An 18,567-nucleotide genomic window follows, 5' to 3' on the forward strand; every position below is an offset into this window, starting at 1 on the left:
AGTCAAAAAGCATGCCCCAAAACCGTACAAACATAACGCCACACCCCTCTAGTGGCTTGGTGGTGAATTACAGAGCAACGTATCACCTGGATGGAGAACCATCGAATGTCAAATGACGCTGTAGTCGCTGTGCCGTCACCGCAACGCGGTAGCATAACTCAGGCTTAACGGTACATGTATTTGTATTGAACCGTTTCGGTAGGGGGTGCTCGGTTCAGAATGGAGGCATACCGAACGAGTTTTTGACGTAATCTAGTGCTGTCAAATTTAGCACGTTAGCGGGGGGTAATTAATTTTTGAATTAATCACGTTAAAATATTTGACGCATTTAACGCAAGCACGAAATGACCCGCTCATTCATCCCATAATCCCACTCTTACGTCCCACGGACGGCTCGCTAAGGGCGTAACATAAAACGAGCCACACACACAAGTTGCAAATGGACACAAATTTTTTTCACACAAGTCGAACTCGCGATGAACAAAATATTCAAAGTGCGGAAGAAGCTGGCTTCGCCGTAAGCCCAGGCCAAAACAACAAACAAAATGAAACTACACTTAAACCCCACCTGCTAAGTAAACCCTGATCGTAAAAAGGAAATAACAAAAAGACAGCTGTTTACGCCTACTGCTGCGGTGCTATTATTTACAGTGGTGAACAAAAACGATCCAATAATGAATGAACACAAAAGAACTCACCGAAAAAGCGGAAGTGTAACAAAGTAGCGATCAAATGCACAGGTGAATGAATGGCGAGCAAACAGCTGGCAAGGAGAGGAGGTACGCGGCACATATGCTGTCAAATGCAAACTCTCAGAGTGTTGACAGCGGCTAGTTTTTGAAGTTTTTGAACTCGTCATCGAAGTGCAGTGAGCAGCGTGGGTAACAGTTAAATGTAAACATGGAAGAAAAGCAGGTTGGCCCTCTGGGTGGGGAATTCAATCTAAAAAAGAATATATATGGAACAACTCTCAAAAAATAAGTTGGTTTGCCTCAGCGATTGGCTAGAGGATGAGTAGAGAAGAGGGCCATATTTATGTGTACACTACACACACATTTGCACACATTATAAAAAATACTTTTTTATGTTACTGTTCTGAGGCTCTGTTGTGTGTTTTTGGAGAGAAAATGTCTTCAACAGAAAGAATGTTAATGTTAAAGCCATCTTGTAAATTAATTGTTATAGTCAACAAATACAGTACTTATTATGTACAGTATGGTGAATGTATGTATCCGTCTTGTGTCTTATCTTTCCAAAAATAATTTACTGAAAAATATGGCATATTAAAGATGGTTTGAATTGCGATTAATTAAAATTTTAAGCTGTGATTAACTCGATTAAAATTTTTAATCGTTTGACAGCCCTAAATGTAACCCTTACTTTTCGAGGCTGTGGTCATAAAGTTAATATGAGAAACTTGAAACTGTTCAGTGTTGCAACTGTTCAATTTTGCACATCAGATATTTGTTTAAAGAAAAAGTCTGAGCCAATGTTATTTATTTTTATTTTGTTTTTCAAAATATCTACATTTCAGAATATTGTATTTTGTATTTTTGAGCAGAATTCTAGCTTTACATAGGCTAATGTTCCTATTGTTGAAAGCACAAAAGTGTGTAATAAACAACTAGCACATTTATATTTTGCATTTTGTTTTCTTACTGTACCGAAAATAAACCGAACCGTGACCTCAAAACCGAGGTAAATACCGAACCGAGATTTTTGTGTACCGTTACACCCCTAGCAATTAATGAAACAACTGGATAAGTAACTGAAGAAATAATTAGCACAGAACAGGATTTTTTTTGTATTTACTTCTGTAGTGCAGCAATGCATGCTAGGAGGCATGTTGGACAACAAATGTTGACATTAGGTGGCAGCAGATGTTGACTGTCTCCTGCATGGGAGCAGTGATGCCCAAATGAAGCTTCTTGAAGCAATGAAGCTTTGCAGCCAATTTGTTCAAAACTTCATGGTGGTTCATTTGGAATTATACAGTCTTATGATGCTGCAGTCAAATACAGTTTTACCGCTTAATATCTTCTGGTGTAAATATCCCATAATACAGTGAGGACAACTTCAGCTTATAGTCTAGTCCGACTTATCTATGAACAAATGTCATTTTCGTTTCAAATTTGGTGGGTGGCGGCTTGTAGTCAGGTGCGCCTTAAAGTGAAAATTACGGTAACAAAGTAGTTTTAAGCAGCAAAGTCAGCAAAAGACGTTCTTTTAATTTTAATTGGGAAGACTGGCCGTAAGTGTTCATCTTGCAGTGCCAATGACTGTGCAAGACATCCCTTCCATTTTGACTGGGAGGGGCAAATGAACGTACATGATCACAACAAATGGTCGCTGCCAGCCTCGCCCAGTCAAAATGGATTGGACGTCTGGCGCTGTCAATGGCGGACAAAAGTCACATTAGTGCCTTATAAGGTTTAATAGAACCACTGGGCAATTGTAATTTGGAATGCAAACTCACTCACTTTCAAATTGTATCCAGAGATTCTCTAACAAGTGTTTCCTTTTTTAAAATATGTTATTAATTAATTAGAGGAAATTATTTAAATTTCCCGTTTTTGTCAAAGCTTTTTTGTTTGGATTTTAGAAAAAGAATTCAAAGGATGAACAAATATGTGCAAAAACATTAAAGGCAATCTAAAAAAAAAAAAAACAATATCAACTTCAAATCTGTCTTGGTCATCACAACTCACCCTTTTGTAGTACAACTACGGTATTCAATATTATTATATATTATTTCTGCTGTTGTAAGTACATAGTTAAAATGAGAATGGTATTGTACGACATACCTCTGTTCCAATGTCTTCAGAATAGCTCTCAGTGACAAAGGAGAGGGTCGAATCTCCTTCTTGCTCCATGCTGCTAATAGATTATGCAGCTGCTTAAGCAAATTGGCTAACTGTGGTGCTAATTCACTTCCATACAGTACAGAAGCCCGCAGGCTGAGGCCACGGTAAATGTGAAGCACTCAGCAGGCACACGACAAATTAAATGTTTTTTTAAAATAAATTTTGGGGGGGATTGGAAATCAATTTCAAATCACTGTGGCTTTTAGAATCATTCTTTATTAAATCAATATTGTCCCGCACCCCTATTATGCATATATAATGCATTACTATATTACTGATCAATATTTTAGCTACTATCGATTATTTATTTGATTAATCTATCAGTTCGAATAATCGAGTAATCAGACTATGAACATTTAATGCGTTGCAGAATAAATTTTCCATCCATCCATTATCTTCCGCTTAGTCCGGGGTCGGGTCGCGGGGGCAGTAGCTTTAGCAGGGAAGCCCAGACTTCCCTCTCCCCAGCCACTTCAGCCAGCTCCTCCGGCGGGATTCCAAGGCGTTCCCAGGCCAGCCGAGCGACATAGTCTCTCCAGCGTGTCCTGGGTCGACCCCGGGGCCTCCCGCCGGTGGGACATGCCCGGAACACCTCTCCAGGGAGACGTCCAGGAGGCATTCGAACCAGATGCCTGAGCCACCTCAACTAGCTCCTCTCAACGCGGAGGAGTAGCGGCTCGACACCAAGCCCCTCCCGGATGACCGAGCTTCTCACCCTATCTCTAAGGGAGAGCCCGGACACCCTGCAGAGGAAACTCATTTCGGCCGCTTGTATCCGGGATCTTGTTCTTTCGGTCACGACTCACAGCTCGTGACCATAGGGTGAGGGTAGGAACGTAGATTGACCGGTAAATCGAGAGCTTCGCCTTTTGGCTCAGCTCCTTCTTCACCACAACGGACCGGTGCAGAGTCCGCATCACTGCAGACGCTGCATCGATCTGCCTGTCAATCTCCCGCTACCTCCTACCTTCACTCGTGAACAAGACCCCAAGATACCTGAACTCCTCCACTTGGGGCAGGATCTCCTCCCCGACCCAGAGAGGGCATGCCACCCTTTTCCGGCTGAGGACCATGGTCTCGGATTTGGTGGTGCTGATCTTCATCCCAACCGCTTCACACTCGGCTGCGAACCGCCCTAGTGAGAGTGCGAGGTCACGGCTTGATAAAGCCAACAGCACCACATCATCTGCAAAAAGCAGAGATGAAATGCTGAGGCCACCAAACCGGACACCCTCAACGCTTCGGCTGCGCCTAGAAATTCTGTCCATAAAAATTATGAACAGAATCTGTGACAAAGGGCAGCCTTGGCGGAGTCCAATCCTCACTGGGAACGAATTCGACTTACTGCCGGCAATGCGGACCAGACTCTGACACCGGTCGTACAGGGACCGAACAGCCCTTACCAAGGGGCTCGGTACCCCGTACTCCCGGAGCACCCTCCACAGGACTCCCCTAGGCACACGGTCGAACGCCTTCTCCAAATCCACCAAACACATGTAGACTGGTTGGGCGAACTCCCATGCACCCTCAAGGACCCTGCCGAGGGTGTAGAGCTGGTCCACTGTTCCACGGCCGGGACGAAAACCACACTGCTCCTCCTGAATCCGAGATTCGACTTCCCGACGGACCCTCCTCTCCAGCACCCCTGAATAGACTTTACCGGGGAGGCTGAGGAGTGTGATCCCTCTATAATTGGAACACACCCTCCGGTCCCCCTTTTTGAAAAGAGGGACCACCACCCCGGTCTGCCAATCCAGAGGCACTGTCCCCGATGTCCACGCGATGTTGTAGAGGCGTGTCAGCCATGACAGCCCTACAACATCCAGAGCCTTTAGGAACTCCGGGCGGATCTCATCTACCCCCGGGGCCTTGCCATCGAGGAGCTTACCAACCGCCTCAGTGACTTCAACCCCAGAGATCGAAGAGCCCACCTCAGAGTCCCCAGACCCTGCTTCCTCAAAGGAAGGTGTGTCGGTGGAATTGAGGAGGACTTCGAAGTATTCTCCCCACCGACTCACGACGTCCCGAGTCGACGTCAGCAGTACACCATCTTCACTATACACAGTGTTAATGGTGCACTGCTTTCCTCTCCTCAGATGCCGGATGGTGGACCAGAATTTCCTTGAAGCCATCCGGAAGTCGTTTTCCATGGCCTCGCCGAACTCCTCCCATGCCAGAGTTTTTGCCTCAGCGACCGCCGAAGCCGCAGTCTGCTTGGCCAGCCGGTACCTGTCAGCTGCCTCCGGAGTCCCACAGGCCAAAAAGGCCTTATAGGCCTCCTTCTTCAGCTTGACGGCATCCCTTACCACTGGTGTCCACCAGCGGGTTCGGGGATTGCCGCCACGACAGGCACCAACCACCTTACGGCCACAGCTCCGATCGGCCGCCTCAACAATGGAGGTGCGGAACATGGCCCACTCGGACTCAATGTCCCCCACCTCCCCCGGGACAAGGGAGAAGTTCTGCCGGAGGTGGGTGTTGAAACTCTTTCTGACAGGGGATTCCGCCAGACGTTCCCAGCAGACCCTCACAATACGTTTGGGCCTGCCGGGTCTGGCCAGCAACTTCCCCCGCCATCGGAGCCAACACACCACCAGATGGTGATCAGTTGACAGCTCCGCCCCTCTCTTCACCCGAGTGTCCAAAACATGTGGCCGCAAGTCCGATGACACGATTACAAAGTCGATCATTGAACTGCGGCCTAGGGTGTCCTGGTGCCAAGTGCACATATGGACACTCCTATGTTTGAACATGGTGTTCGTTATGGACAAACCGTGACGAGCACAGAAGTCCAATAACAGAACACCACTCGGGTTCTGATCGGGGGGGCCGTTCCTCCCAATCACGCCCCTCCAGGTCTCACGTGAGCGTTGAAGTCCCCCAGTAGAATGAGGAAGTCCCCAGAGGGGGCGCTCTCCAGCACACCCTCCAAGGACTCCAAAAAGGGTGGGTATTCTGAGCTGCTGTTCGGTGCATAAGCGCAAACAACAGTCAAAACCCGTCCCCCCACCCGAAGGCGGAGGGAGGTTACCCTCTCGTCTACCGGGGTAAACCCCAACGTACAGGCACCAAGCCGGGGGGCAATAAGTATGCCCACACCTGCTCGGCGCCTCTCACCGTGGGCAACTCCAGAGTGGAAGAGAGTCCAACCCCTCTCGAGAGGATTGGTACCAGAACCCAAGCTGTGTGTGGAGGAGAGTCCGACTATATCTAGTCGGAATTTCTCTGCCTCACCCACCAGCTCAGGCTCCTTCCCTGCCAGAGAGGTGACACTCCATGTCCCAAGAGTTAGCTTCTGCAGCCGGGGGTTGGACCGCCAAGGCCCCCGCCTTTGGCTGCCGCACCCGACCCCTTTGGCCCCTCCCACAGGTGGTGAGTCCATGGGAAGGAATAAATTTTAGCTGGAATAAATTTTAGGATATGTAAAACAAATTAACAAGAGTTTAGCGCTTGCAATAATATTTATTTTGGCTTGCTAACATTAATTTAAAAATAGCATTTAATGCAAATACACAATAAAATTTGAGTGTCTTCAGCCTATGTAGAATTGCACTTTATTTTACAAGAGCAATAAATGCATTTAAAAGTAACTTAAAATACCTGAGCTTAGCCTCAGACGATAAAAAAAAAGATCTGAGCAAAAAAAAAAGAACAATTGCACAGCAAATTAAATGCCAACATTTTTGTTTTTTTACAACGCTCTTAACAAATAGTTTAAAAACATTTCCCCAAAAAACCGCTAAAAATACTTCTAAACTAAATAACGAATGGATAAACATCTCTCAAACAAAAACATACTTTATGTTGGTCTTTACAGGGAGCAGCTGGATTCAACCATGTTAAAGAGTTGTGGCGTATTCACTGAGAGAGAGGGCAGTGTACCCACCCAAATCAATAAAACTAAATGCAACACTCTCAAAACAAGCTAATCCTCGAAGCAGCTAAATTTAATTCAAATCTTTTTTTCTAAAAAATAAATTTGATTCAAAGCTTTTTTTCTGACAGAATTACCCGAGTTAATCGACTAATCGTTGCAGCACTAATTTTACCTTTCATTTGTGTATTATCACCAATAAGTAGTCTCAAGTGGGCAGTAGTTTCTCATCAAAACTAAATTTTTTAATTTAAAAAATATATTTTTACTCTAACTGTGAGAGAGCGAATGTGGGGAAAGAAAATTTCAGAAAATCACTTTATGATTTTTAAACAGTTTTCATGTGTAATGGTGCAGGAATTAAGTATTTGGCCAATAGCAAAATGTCAACTCGGTATTTTGTAATGTAATCGAAGTTGGCAAAGATGACATTCAAACCTTTTTATGTAATTCTTAACCAGGTTTACACGCACATGAGCAGGTATTTGACCTGCTACAGTTGTCTCAAGTTTGAAAGTTTCCCACTCTAGACGGCCTGTCTCAGCTTATACCACAGATGTTTAATAAGATTTAGATCAGGGTTCATTTCAGGCCACTTCACAATAGACCAATGTTTTGCTCTGAGTCATTCGTGGATTGTTTTAGCCTTGTTATGGATATTCATCCTGCAGCAATAACTTCGACTAACACCAAGTTTTCCAGCATTGGACAGCACACTTCATTCTAGAATACCTCAACAGTCATGATGTTCCATTGTACTCTGGACAGATTGACTGTGGGTTTAACAGAAGCCTGCCAACACTTTTGATCTTGTGTGTAAATCATGCAGAAAAGTGAGATTATTAATTCTAACATTATATATAATCAACATTTACATCAAAGAGTCTACATGTTTGTAGGAAAAGGTGATACTGTTCCCCCCAAGTCATCTAGGAATGAAAGAAGCGTCCATAAAATGCAAACAAACATGTCTGATGTGCTCTATAAAGTTTCCGAGGTACTTCCACGTTTTCTGCTTGCGACTTCCATTTTACACTTTCTCCATCCAAAACAACAGTGGAGCTGGTGTGGCGTCAGTCATCAAAATCCCTCAAAAGAGAAAATTTGGAAATACCGCATCCATCTGCCATCATCATGACATGGGAGGACAACATGTTCATGAAGCCAGATGTGGAACCAAGCACGAGTCATCACAAAGACTGGGTGTTTATGTAGCCATGTTGCCGCTGGTGTTATGGACGGTATGTTCTTTCTATCCCTGCATTTTCATGTGTCTGGTGCTCAAAAAATAGTAAAGCTAAAATATCGCGTATGAAACGGCATTGTTACGAGTACCCCTGTTATCTTTGATATTGTTATTACGATGATGATTGCATTTATGATTATCTTTTAATATTATCTAGTACAACTACTGTACTGCTGTGGCTGCAACACATGCTATCTGCTGCTAGCCTGTTGCTATTCAGTACGTGTAGGATGGCACAATTATGTAAACGCATAAATGCAAGTGTGATAAGTTTTTTATTCATTTGATTACAGATGGAAAACGCTGTTAGGCAAGGAAAAACAACTTGATACTCTCACAACAACACTTACTGTACATTGATGGACGTGGATGGAGACGACGTGCCTTCTACTTTGATGATGGAATGCTCGACTTATGCTCTGCTTTTTTTCATATTTTTCTAATAAATTTATAAATTGTGATTTATTGACCTGTTTTGCACATGCACCAATTGTTTTAAATAAAACAAGAAATGGAATCATTTTGTCCAAATGTTTTATTGCGATCAATGACAGGAATAAAAAAGAATGACATACTAATTTTGTTTATAAGTACATCTCTAGTAGTATTTCCTTGTAACAACAAAATCTGTCAGCTCTTCTGCATTCAGCAACTCTAATATTCTTTGTAATTTCACTCCATTCTGGTCATTCAAGGGGCCAGCGTATCAATCTACACCTCACGTTAACACAAGCTGCACAGGTTGTTAGAATTTTGTCTACGGATAATCAACGAAGTGATAAGAACAAACATACAATATTTTAGTTGGATCGTTAGGTTTAAAGCACATCCTTAACTTATTGTCTGCAGCTGGTTTTGTTTTAAGGCGTATGGCGAGGTATATCCACACTGGCGCGTTGTAGCTAGCAGCTGGTCGCTGATCAAAACATTCCACTTCCAACCATATGTATAGGCGCTTCCAGGAGTTCACGCACAGCACACAAAGTCTCGGAGTCTCATCTACGTCGTGCTGAATCAATTTTTTGAGATTCTGTGGGTTTCTCTGCTTTGATTTTGCAGCTTTAACTTTGTCAAAACACTGATTACTTCAACTGCACTTTATGTTCTTCTGTCTAAACCGGAGGTCCTGAGCAGAAATTCTCAAAGATGGCGCCCATGTTTCGTTCAGGAAAGTTTTCTATAGACATGTTAAATCCAGATTGAACAATGTATTTACGACAACAATATTTTTGACGATATTGGACGAATTGATATTGTAGGCTATGTTTTGTTTGTCATATTGGTATCGAAAATTGGTCCAAAAATTTGCCCAAAAATCTCCCATATTGTGGTGCGACCCATACGAGGGTCAACCTAAAATACCTACTTTTTTTTAACCACAAACTAACTGCGAAATATTTTTCGTATCGACCTATACGTGAATATATACGGTAGTATGACCTGAACTGTTACGCTGTACAATCTTTTAAGATTTGAAATATCCTCGCCAACTTTTGTACTTTGAAAGGGCCTTAGGAACATCAAACGACAGTTAAACAAAATGGTGAACTGCAAATATGTGGAGTTTTCCTGGAACTGTAACATAGTTTATTTTGTGTGACACAAGCGCAAATCTTCCAATACGTCCAATAGGAAATTTCCCATTAACGGATGCTTGTGATGCTGTGTGGTTTAGTCATGAAGGCCACTTGAAGTCTGCATACAGGAAAGCATTTGTCATTGGCCTCATATATGCACAGCTTGGCTCTATTTTTACTTCCAGCGTCCATTTGCAAACATTGCTTCACACAACTTTTCTCCATATCTCATCCTTCTTGTATATCTATCCATTTTCTTGAGCGCTTCTTCTAATGACAATGAGCTGGAGCCGATACGTGCTGACTTTGGACAAAAGACGAAGTACGCCCTGGAAGGCCGCTTGTCAATTGTCCTTTTTTTTGTTTGTTTGTTTATCTACAGATTCCTTCCCTCACTGGTGCTTTCTGCGGTCCAAGGCAGAGGTTTTCTGGTCCAAATATGTCGCAACTGCTCCATGTCGAGATCCCAAATTTTGGAGCCACAGTGCTAGGCTCTCTGAATGAGCAGCGTTTGTTGGGACACTACTGTGATGTCTCCATCCTAGTCAAAGGTGAGCTCACTAGGAAACCTTGGAGGTTTTGTCTTTTTTTGTCTGAACTGAATTAATGTGGCTGTTTTCATCTTTTTAATGTGATTTGAAATGAGTTTGTAACTAGTAGACATCCAATCCAATTAGTTAGTTACCGGTGCTGACTGACTAATTTCTCTTTCGCATACACCTTACCCACATGGTGTCTATTCTCTTAAAGGCGATACACAATTAGAGATTTGACAGTAAATAACACTACATGAGGCATGAAAATCACTCACATTTCGGCAAAATTCGCCGTTTTAAAGTCAAAAAGGGTGACCTACGTGAATTGTGTAGATCCGAGGAGAAAATTTTTAGAGGTGTGTGTGTGTGGGGGGGGGGGTCGCAAGTCCATTTAACTAACTAACGACATGTTTTATTGAAGTTGATAAGCCTGTCGCAATATGCAATGATTCCATTTATCGCAGAGTAAATAAGAATGAGGGCGGTGATTTTCAAGGCTGCGTTCTATCACTGCGTGCGTTCGTGCATAAATTTGTTCGTGCGTGTAGATGACATATAAGACTCCAGTTGTTGTGTCCAGATGTTTATTGTTCATCAACACGCCGTAGAATTACAGTTCACACATACAAAATAAGGAAACATCCATATTTAACACTGTAAACGTTAGCATTGCTACATTGACACTAATGGGGAACCTATGGGGAACGACCTACTTTAGCCTGCTACAAAACTTTGACAGTCTTCTCAAAAACGCAAACTTGCGGTTAAAAGGACACTTCAAACATGAAAAATCGCTGGTTAACAGCATTTGCAAACGAAAAAATGAAAAGAAAAAAAAATCTATTGCTGACACCACAAGCAATGTCGAAAAGAGCTTTTTGCGAAGTGTAAAGTTGTGAGCGGTTTAGCGAACGTATTTCCGGGGAACATTTCAGAATAAAACCACGTCACGTTCGTCATATAAATAACGATTTCTGGAGTTAATTCTGAAGTATGTGGGATTAATACTATAATATGTACATACTATAATACTAAAGAATTCAGAATGTACAATGAGAATAGCTTTAAAATGACACCTTTTTTTTTTTTTAAAAAAAGATGACTTGCAATGAATATTATAATTATTATAATACTATTATTTCCGTATAGCATACTGTAATAATAATGCTAGATTTTTTTTTTTTTTAATTGTTTTGAATAATGTTGGAAAGGCGGAGTCAGTGTTCTGAATCTGTTTACATTCAATTTTGTCGCATGAGTAAATGCTATCAGCTAAGCTTGCACAATAAATCGTTTGAACATCTCCATCGCAATGTGCGCATGCGCAATAGTCACATCGCAGGACATGCAATTGTTTTTTGTTTTTTTTCAACATTTCAAGTTTTGTTTTACTTCATAAACGCAGCAAGTGTGCAGATACTGTATTAAACTGCGTTATATAAATTAGGGCCGATGGCGCCATTTTTCAGAGCATCGGAGTCGGGTGAAAAAGATTGGGTTTTTATTTAAAACATACATCCATGTTTTTCTGCTTCATGCTCGTACAGCACCACAGCGTCTCATTCTCCCAGAGTGACCAAACTGTTTTTCTTGGTCAACAGTGCAGCTATTCGAAATGGAGCTATTCAAGTTATTTGGTGAAAATGTTCTCGTTTTAATATTGCAAACTCCCCAAAAATTGCAATGATAGTTTTTTCCAATATCGTTAAAAAAAATAAAAAATTATTAGTCGACAAATCGTAAAAATAGTCTGCTGACTAATCGGGAGAAAATCAGTCGTTTGGGACAGCCCTACGAAACATATTTCCTCCACACCCTTCTCACCCTTTTGTGAAGGATGAAAAGTCATAAGGTAATGAATCCATTTGTGGCTAAACAATAGCATATGACGGTTAGCAACCGCGTGGTTAACAACCCCACAAGTTTGGTTGGGGTGGGGGTTCACGCCACCGAGTGAGAGCCAGGCCAATGTTTATTCTGTACATCCTGTTGCCCTGCCATCTTTGCAGAATTTGCTCGAAAGCGTTAGCATCAACATCCGCCTTTATAATGAATGGGGAAAGGGACGTATGCCATGAAGCAGTCAGCACATTTGTAGTTTTTTTAGTGCCGGATATAGACCCCTTCAAGATATTAAAAAAAGGTGTCATTCATATAGCTGTCAGTCGACATATTACAAATGTTGTGAAAATATTTTATAAAGGTTGAAAAGTTACCTAGTGTTGCTTTAACTGTCATGATGTTTTTTTCAAAAATGTATTTCTATTTTTGAAAGCGCTGTGGCTGAATTTCCTTGAAGTCGGCCAACTCGACGCTCTCATCTCATGTATCGTTTCTAAAATCCAGGCCAGGCGTTTAAAGCCCACCGGGCCGTGCTGGCTGCCAGCAGTCTGTACTTCCGTGACCTCTTCAGCACGTCCACCAAGAACCAATTCGAGTTGCCCTCCTCGGTCACACCGGCGTGCTTTGAGCAGATCCTTTCCTTCTGCTACACGGGCAAGCTGACAATGGCAGCGAGCGAGCAGCTAGTTGTGATGTACACGGCCGGCTACCTTCAAATCCAGCACATCGTGGAACGCGGAATGGACTTGATGTTCAAGGCCAACTCCCCACACTGTGACTCACAGACAGCCGGCACTCTAGAGGAGACGAGCTCAGAGCCGCAGAGTCCGTGCAACAATGGCAACGGTTTGGCGGTGGCCGCCCTTCTGGCGAACACCGGCTGGTCCCCCTCTCTCCTCATGCCGCCGCGCAAGATTAAACTAGAAAGCGGTGAACCCACACCCCTGACCGTTGCGACCACGCAAGGCAAAATCTCCTCCTCTGAGTTGGGAAGCCGGCTGGCGAGGGCAAGTTCACTGTTTTACACCACGGCAGGAGGGACCACCATCCCCGGTGTGCCTCCTTACCACCTTTTGGGTGCTGGGGGAGGTGGGCCAGCAGGCGGAGCAGCGGGTGAGCGTTCAAGTCCCGGTGAATCCAGTCTGCCGACTACCGACAGTCCAACTTCATACCAGAATGAGGATGAAGAGTTTGAAGAAGAGCCTTACGACGGAATGGCGGAAGACAGTTTTGGTCACCTCTATGCACGTTCAGCCAACCCCTATGGCGGTGAGTATTGTTTACTTTTTTTCCCCCTATCCACTGCAACAATTCGCGGGAAAAATGGAGCTACAGTGATCCGTCGTTTTTTGCGATTAATGCCCCAGACCCCTGTAAATCGAAAATTCGCGAAGTAGAGGTGGAGCTTATTTATTTGATTTTTTTTGGGTGTGTTCAATGTATTTATTCAGATTTAACAGCATTGGAATAAGATGCAGTGATCCCTCGTTTTTCGCGTTTATTTAGGACCAGAACCCGCCGCAATAAGTGAAAAACCGCCCCCATTTTTTTTTTTTTTTGTATGTTAATTTTTATTATATTTATTCAAATTTAGCATTGGAAAGGGATACATATAAGACATATTTTTTATCACTTTTTTTCCCCTCAAAGAATTTTTTTTTTTTAAATATGTATATGGCGGAAAACACTCAGGTGACTTGAAGGTCCGCTCTGAGACACCCAATTTGGCCACATTTCAAAATTGTTCTATATGCATGTGTGATACATCATTGGAAAGCTTCAAATCTCAATTTTCTGGGGAAGAAAAAAATGAATAAATAAACCCCTAAACCCTAATTCGAGGTGAAAGTATGAGAGAGCATAATTAAAGACACCATGATTTTAACGAGATATTATCGCGTACTAACCTTGTTTCCATAAACTCCGTGTCGCATGTTTCATGAGTGTCAAGCTGTGAATGGCCACAGCCAGACTTTTGGGGGGTTTTATGGGTGAAACACGGTAATACAACAAGAGCCGCAATACAGAAATCGCAGACATGAAGGAGTGGTCGAGATTTTCCTTTTCAAATATTTACCCTTTTAAATGTTTTTTTATTTTTCTTTGTTCGGATCGATTATTTATCATCTAAAATATCGAAGAAAATGCGACAGTAACAAAAAAAAAATACAATTAAGCGATAGTTATGAGGTAGATATCCGTGACCTATTTATAGACACTATTTTTTTCACTGTGGCGTAATTTGTTTAAAAGTTTAAAATATGCGAGGGGAATAATTTTTTAAAGTCATTTTTTTAAACTAAATTTTAGACATCAAAACTAAATATTAGACGTCAGTTAATGATTCTAAGCTAGAAATGATAGACATTTCGAATAATACATAATTCTTTTTATGGATGGGTTGTGACAAAAGCGGTTGCGCAGTGTCTGTAAACGGGGGTCTCCAGGGTAAAACGGACAAATTAAAAATAGTTCAGGGGCTTAATGCGCCATGAAACTGCTATAACAGCATACAGACATATTATTCTATCTAACACAAAAGTTCTTTTGGCTTAAAATGCAGCAGTTTATTTTAAAGAGGTGTGCAAGAGCAGAAACTGCTTTTTCAGCCTTGTCTGTTTTCCGCCATATATATTTTAATGTTTTTTAAGCACGTCAAATGTAATAATTATGTTAGGTTTTAAACATGTTGCTGACCCACCGAATTTAAACAAGAATCAAGCAGAAAAATGCTTGTCTTTACTAAATGCTTCATTTAGTGGGTCCACTCAAATCAGCTCAAGCTGCTCACTTACATACAATGAGTTGCCACAGCAACTGTTTAACAAGTTAAACAATGATTGACGCATGCAGCGCTTTGGAGCTTCAGCTTCCAGGCATTTGTGGCAAGATCAAACATTAAACCTCTGTCAATCATCGTTAACTTTAATAAGCAACTCCAGTGCACTGCCTGAGCAACAAAGAGCCGGGAGAGAGAAAGAGGGAGGGAGACTACTAGATGGCTCGGGACAGCTCATCTATATTTTATATATATTTTTTTTTTTTAATTGAAAACAAATCCGCGATGGACAGAGGGCACAAAGTTTGAAGCGCAAAATAGTGAGGGATCACTGTACATAAAATAATTAACTAATTAAAAAAAAAAAAAAAGTTTATTTTAATAAATGGTTTTTAAGCACTGCAAATGTAATAATTATGATGTATATTAGATTTATATATTTTTTTTTAAAAAACAATGATTTTTACATGTATACTGTACATGCATATATCTGAACGTTTTTAAATTCTGTTGTTTTTTTTTTTTTTTTTTTACTAAAATTACTAACTGAGGGCGTGAAGTTTGAAGCACGATATAGCAAGGGATCAGTGTATCATAATACAATCTAAATGAACTAAACCTCTTTCATGACGGTTTGCTTTAGTCCTAAAGCAGCATCATAAAATTAATGACAAATTACTCTTTCTCCTTGGTTTGCAAGTTCCTCAATGTGTGATTTTCCACATACTTTGTATTTATAAACCTCGACCTTTCACTTCAAGAAATAACGGCAATCAACTCTTTGTAAGGATCTTGAATCGTGAAATGCGTCTGTAAGCAAAACTATCTAATCTGATAAAAACGCCAGTTAATTCTTTCAGAATATCTCAGGTAGCACCCTGCCTTGGGCCTACATTTTTCTGTCTGGAAGTGTCTTAGATTTTTGATAGCCACTGTTTAGTAGCGATGTTTAAGCCCCGGTTAACCTGATGGTACGTCCCGGAAACTCAGATAGTGTGTCATCCATCAGTGTCTAATAAGACACTTTCATTACAGTCTGTGAGGGCTTTAGCTAAGTGCAGTATTTTTTTATTTTTTTTTATCCCGTTGACTTTGGCTGGTGCCCGACAGAGGAAATTCATTTGATGTCTGGCCAAATTTCAAAGTAAAACTCAGCATGACTTGCAGAAAGACTGGAAGTTGACAGAACCGCAAATGTCAGGTTTTTTAAGGGGAGGATGGCGTCATTGTATATGCTATTCAGGCATGTTTTTATTTCCTTATTTAGGATTTCTTAAATCATCTGTCATGTGTGTCATGAAAAAGCAGTAAAGTTGAACTGCCCTGTCTCTCTTCTTCAGTTCCAGACAAACCCGAGATTTCGGGCATGCCGCTGGCCCTGGAGAATCGTAATTGCGTGCTGATCCGTCGGGATCTGGTAGCGCTGCCCGCCAGCCTCATTAGCCAGATCGGCTACCGATGTCACCCAAAGCTCTACACAGAGGGAGACCCCGGCGAGAAGCTGGAACTGGTTGCTGGTAGGCATTATGACACACAACTAGGCACGTGCCGATATGAGATTCTGACAGTATGATAACCTTAAGCCAAAATATCACAGTTTCACTGTAACACGGTATTGCAATTACAGCTCTAAAATGTGTTACTTTGAGTGGTTTGATTAAAAATATATATATATATATATATATATATATATCTCCATCGAACAGGATTTTTATCTTTCAAAACATTAGCAAATTGGAACATATGTATAATGTTACTAAGTTAAAATATTTTTTTTTAAATAACAAAATATTACAAATAAAATAAATGCAGTTCTTTATGTGAGCTTAAACCCACAGCCACACCTCACCATTATTATCATCAGAATAAAAATAATTAAATTATTTTCCACAAAAAGCATGTGTGTATGACTCATCATGTTTCATTATACACACTCTTTCTCAACTGTTTCCAGAGAGAAAAAAAACACGTTTTACCACCGCTAGACACACTAAACACGCTAGAGTTAACTCTCGTAGCTGGTGGGAAACGTTCATGACAGTGTTTAGTAACCTTTAATTTTGTATAAATGCTAAATCATATTCGAGGTATTGCCTCCTCGGCAGCCGCCATCCGCAAACATGTTTTACATGTCGGTTGGCCCTTCTCTAAGCCGCAGCCGTCTGTAACTTTTCTGGAGCCGAAGTATTCTCATACCAGCAATTTTGTTTTCGTCGATGGAGGGAAAAGTTTCACCTAATATAGCCATCGAGTAGCACAGCTGACTCACTGACACTGAGCAACAACAGGTGGGGGAGGGTTGAGGATCGCAGCTGCAAGCGAGTGATTTCTCCATGCATTTTTGGGGCACAAAAAAAAATGGCTAATACCTTAGGGATGGTATGACGGAAAATTTTTGCGGTTTTGAAACCTTGACATTTTCTTACCACAGTATACCATGAAACCGGTAATCGGCACATGTCTACAGACGACATTGTAATTGACGAGCATATGGTTGATCGACAAAGAGTGCAAGGAGAATTTTTGCCCAGTGTTCAATACCAACTCCAGCTAAGAGTTGAATTAAGTTGTCTATGTCGTGGTAACTCATCAAAGGTTTGACGCCACTTACATAATAATGAAATTGAAGCTCAAAAACTGCTGTTCCTGGGAGTTCTGTCATATACAATGGGGAGAACAAGTATTTGATACACTGCCGATTTTGCTGGTTTTCCCACTTGCAAGCCATGTAGAGGTCTGTAATTTGTATCATAAGTTCACTTCAACTGTGAGGGATGGAATCGAATACAAAAATCCAGAAAATCACATTGTATAATTTTTAAATAATAAATTTGTATTTAACTGCATGAAAAAAGTATTTGATACATTACCAACTAGTAAATATTTCGGCTCTTAGTTCTTTTTTAAGAACCCCTCCTGTTCTCCACTCATTACCGGAAGTAACTGCACCTGTTTGAACTTGTTACCTGTATAAAAGACACCTGTTCACATGCTCAAACAAACAAACTCCAACCTCTCCACAATGGCCAAGACCAAAGAGCTGTGTATCGACATCAGGGATAAAATAATAGCCCTGCACAAGGCTGGGATGGGCTACAGGAAAATAAGCAAGCAGCTTGGTGAGAAGGTAATAACTGTTGGAGCGATTATTAGAAAATGGAAGAAGTTCAAGTTGACGGTCAATCTGCCTCGTTCTGGGGCTCCATGAAGATCTCACCTCGTGGGGCATCACTGATCATGAGGAAGGTGAGGGATCAGCCCAGAACTACACGGCAGGAACTGGTCAATGACCTGAAGAGAGCTGGAACCACAGTCTCGAAGAACACCATCGGAAACACATTACGCCGTAATGGATTAAAATCCTACAGCGCACGCAAGGTCCCGCTGCTGAAGCCAGTGCATGTCCAGACACGTCTGAAGTTTGCTACTGACCATCTGGACGATCCAGAGGAGCAATGGGAGAAGGTCATGTGGTCGGATGAGACCAAAATTGAACTTTTTGGTCTAAACTCGGCTCGTCGTGTTTGGAGGAAAAAGAAGGATGAGTACAACCCAAAGAACACCATCCCAACCGTGAAACATTGAGGAGGAAACATCATTTTTTGGGGCTGCTTCTCTGCCAAGGGTACAGGACGACTGCACCGTATTGAGGGGAGGATGGATGGGGCTATGTATCGCCAGATCTTGGCTGACAACCTCCTTCCTTCAGTGAGAGCCCTGAAGATGGGTCGTGGCTGGGTCTTCCAGCATGACAATGACCCAAAACACACAGCCAAGGCAACTAAAGAGTGGCTCCGTAAGAAGCATCTTAAGGTCCTGGAGTGGCCTAGCCAGTCACCAGATCTGAAC

General features: G+C 41.9%; 1 protein-coding gene across 3 annotated transcripts in view; it reads left to right on the forward strand.

Annotated features, from left to right (window-relative positions):
- The window catches only part of LOC130905159 (nucleus accumbens-associated protein 2), a 119,192-nt gene that overhangs the window by 80,727 nt on the left and 19,898 nt on the right, over positions 1-18,567 (forward strand). For all 3 annotated transcript variants that reach the window (XM_057818282.1, XM_057818279.1, XM_057818281.1), the window contains 3 exons: positions 9,944-10,112; positions 12,444-13,208; positions 16,059-16,235. In XM_057818282.1, the coding sequence (XP_057674265.1) occupies positions 10,001-10,112; positions 12,444-13,208; positions 16,059-16,235 (1,054 nt within the window). In that variant the 5' untranslated portion in view covers positions 9,944-10,000. The remainder of the gene's footprint in view (positions 1-9,943; positions 10,113-12,443; positions 13,209-16,058; positions 16,236-18,567) is intronic.

Source organism: Corythoichthys intestinalis, chromosome 17 (assembly GCF_030265065.1).
Source record: "Corythoichthys intestinalis isolate RoL2023-P3 chromosome 17, ASM3026506v1, whole genome shotgun sequence".
Lineage (NCBI taxonomy): Eukaryota > Metazoa > Chordata > Actinopteri > Syngnathiformes > Syngnathidae > Corythoichthys > Corythoichthys intestinalis.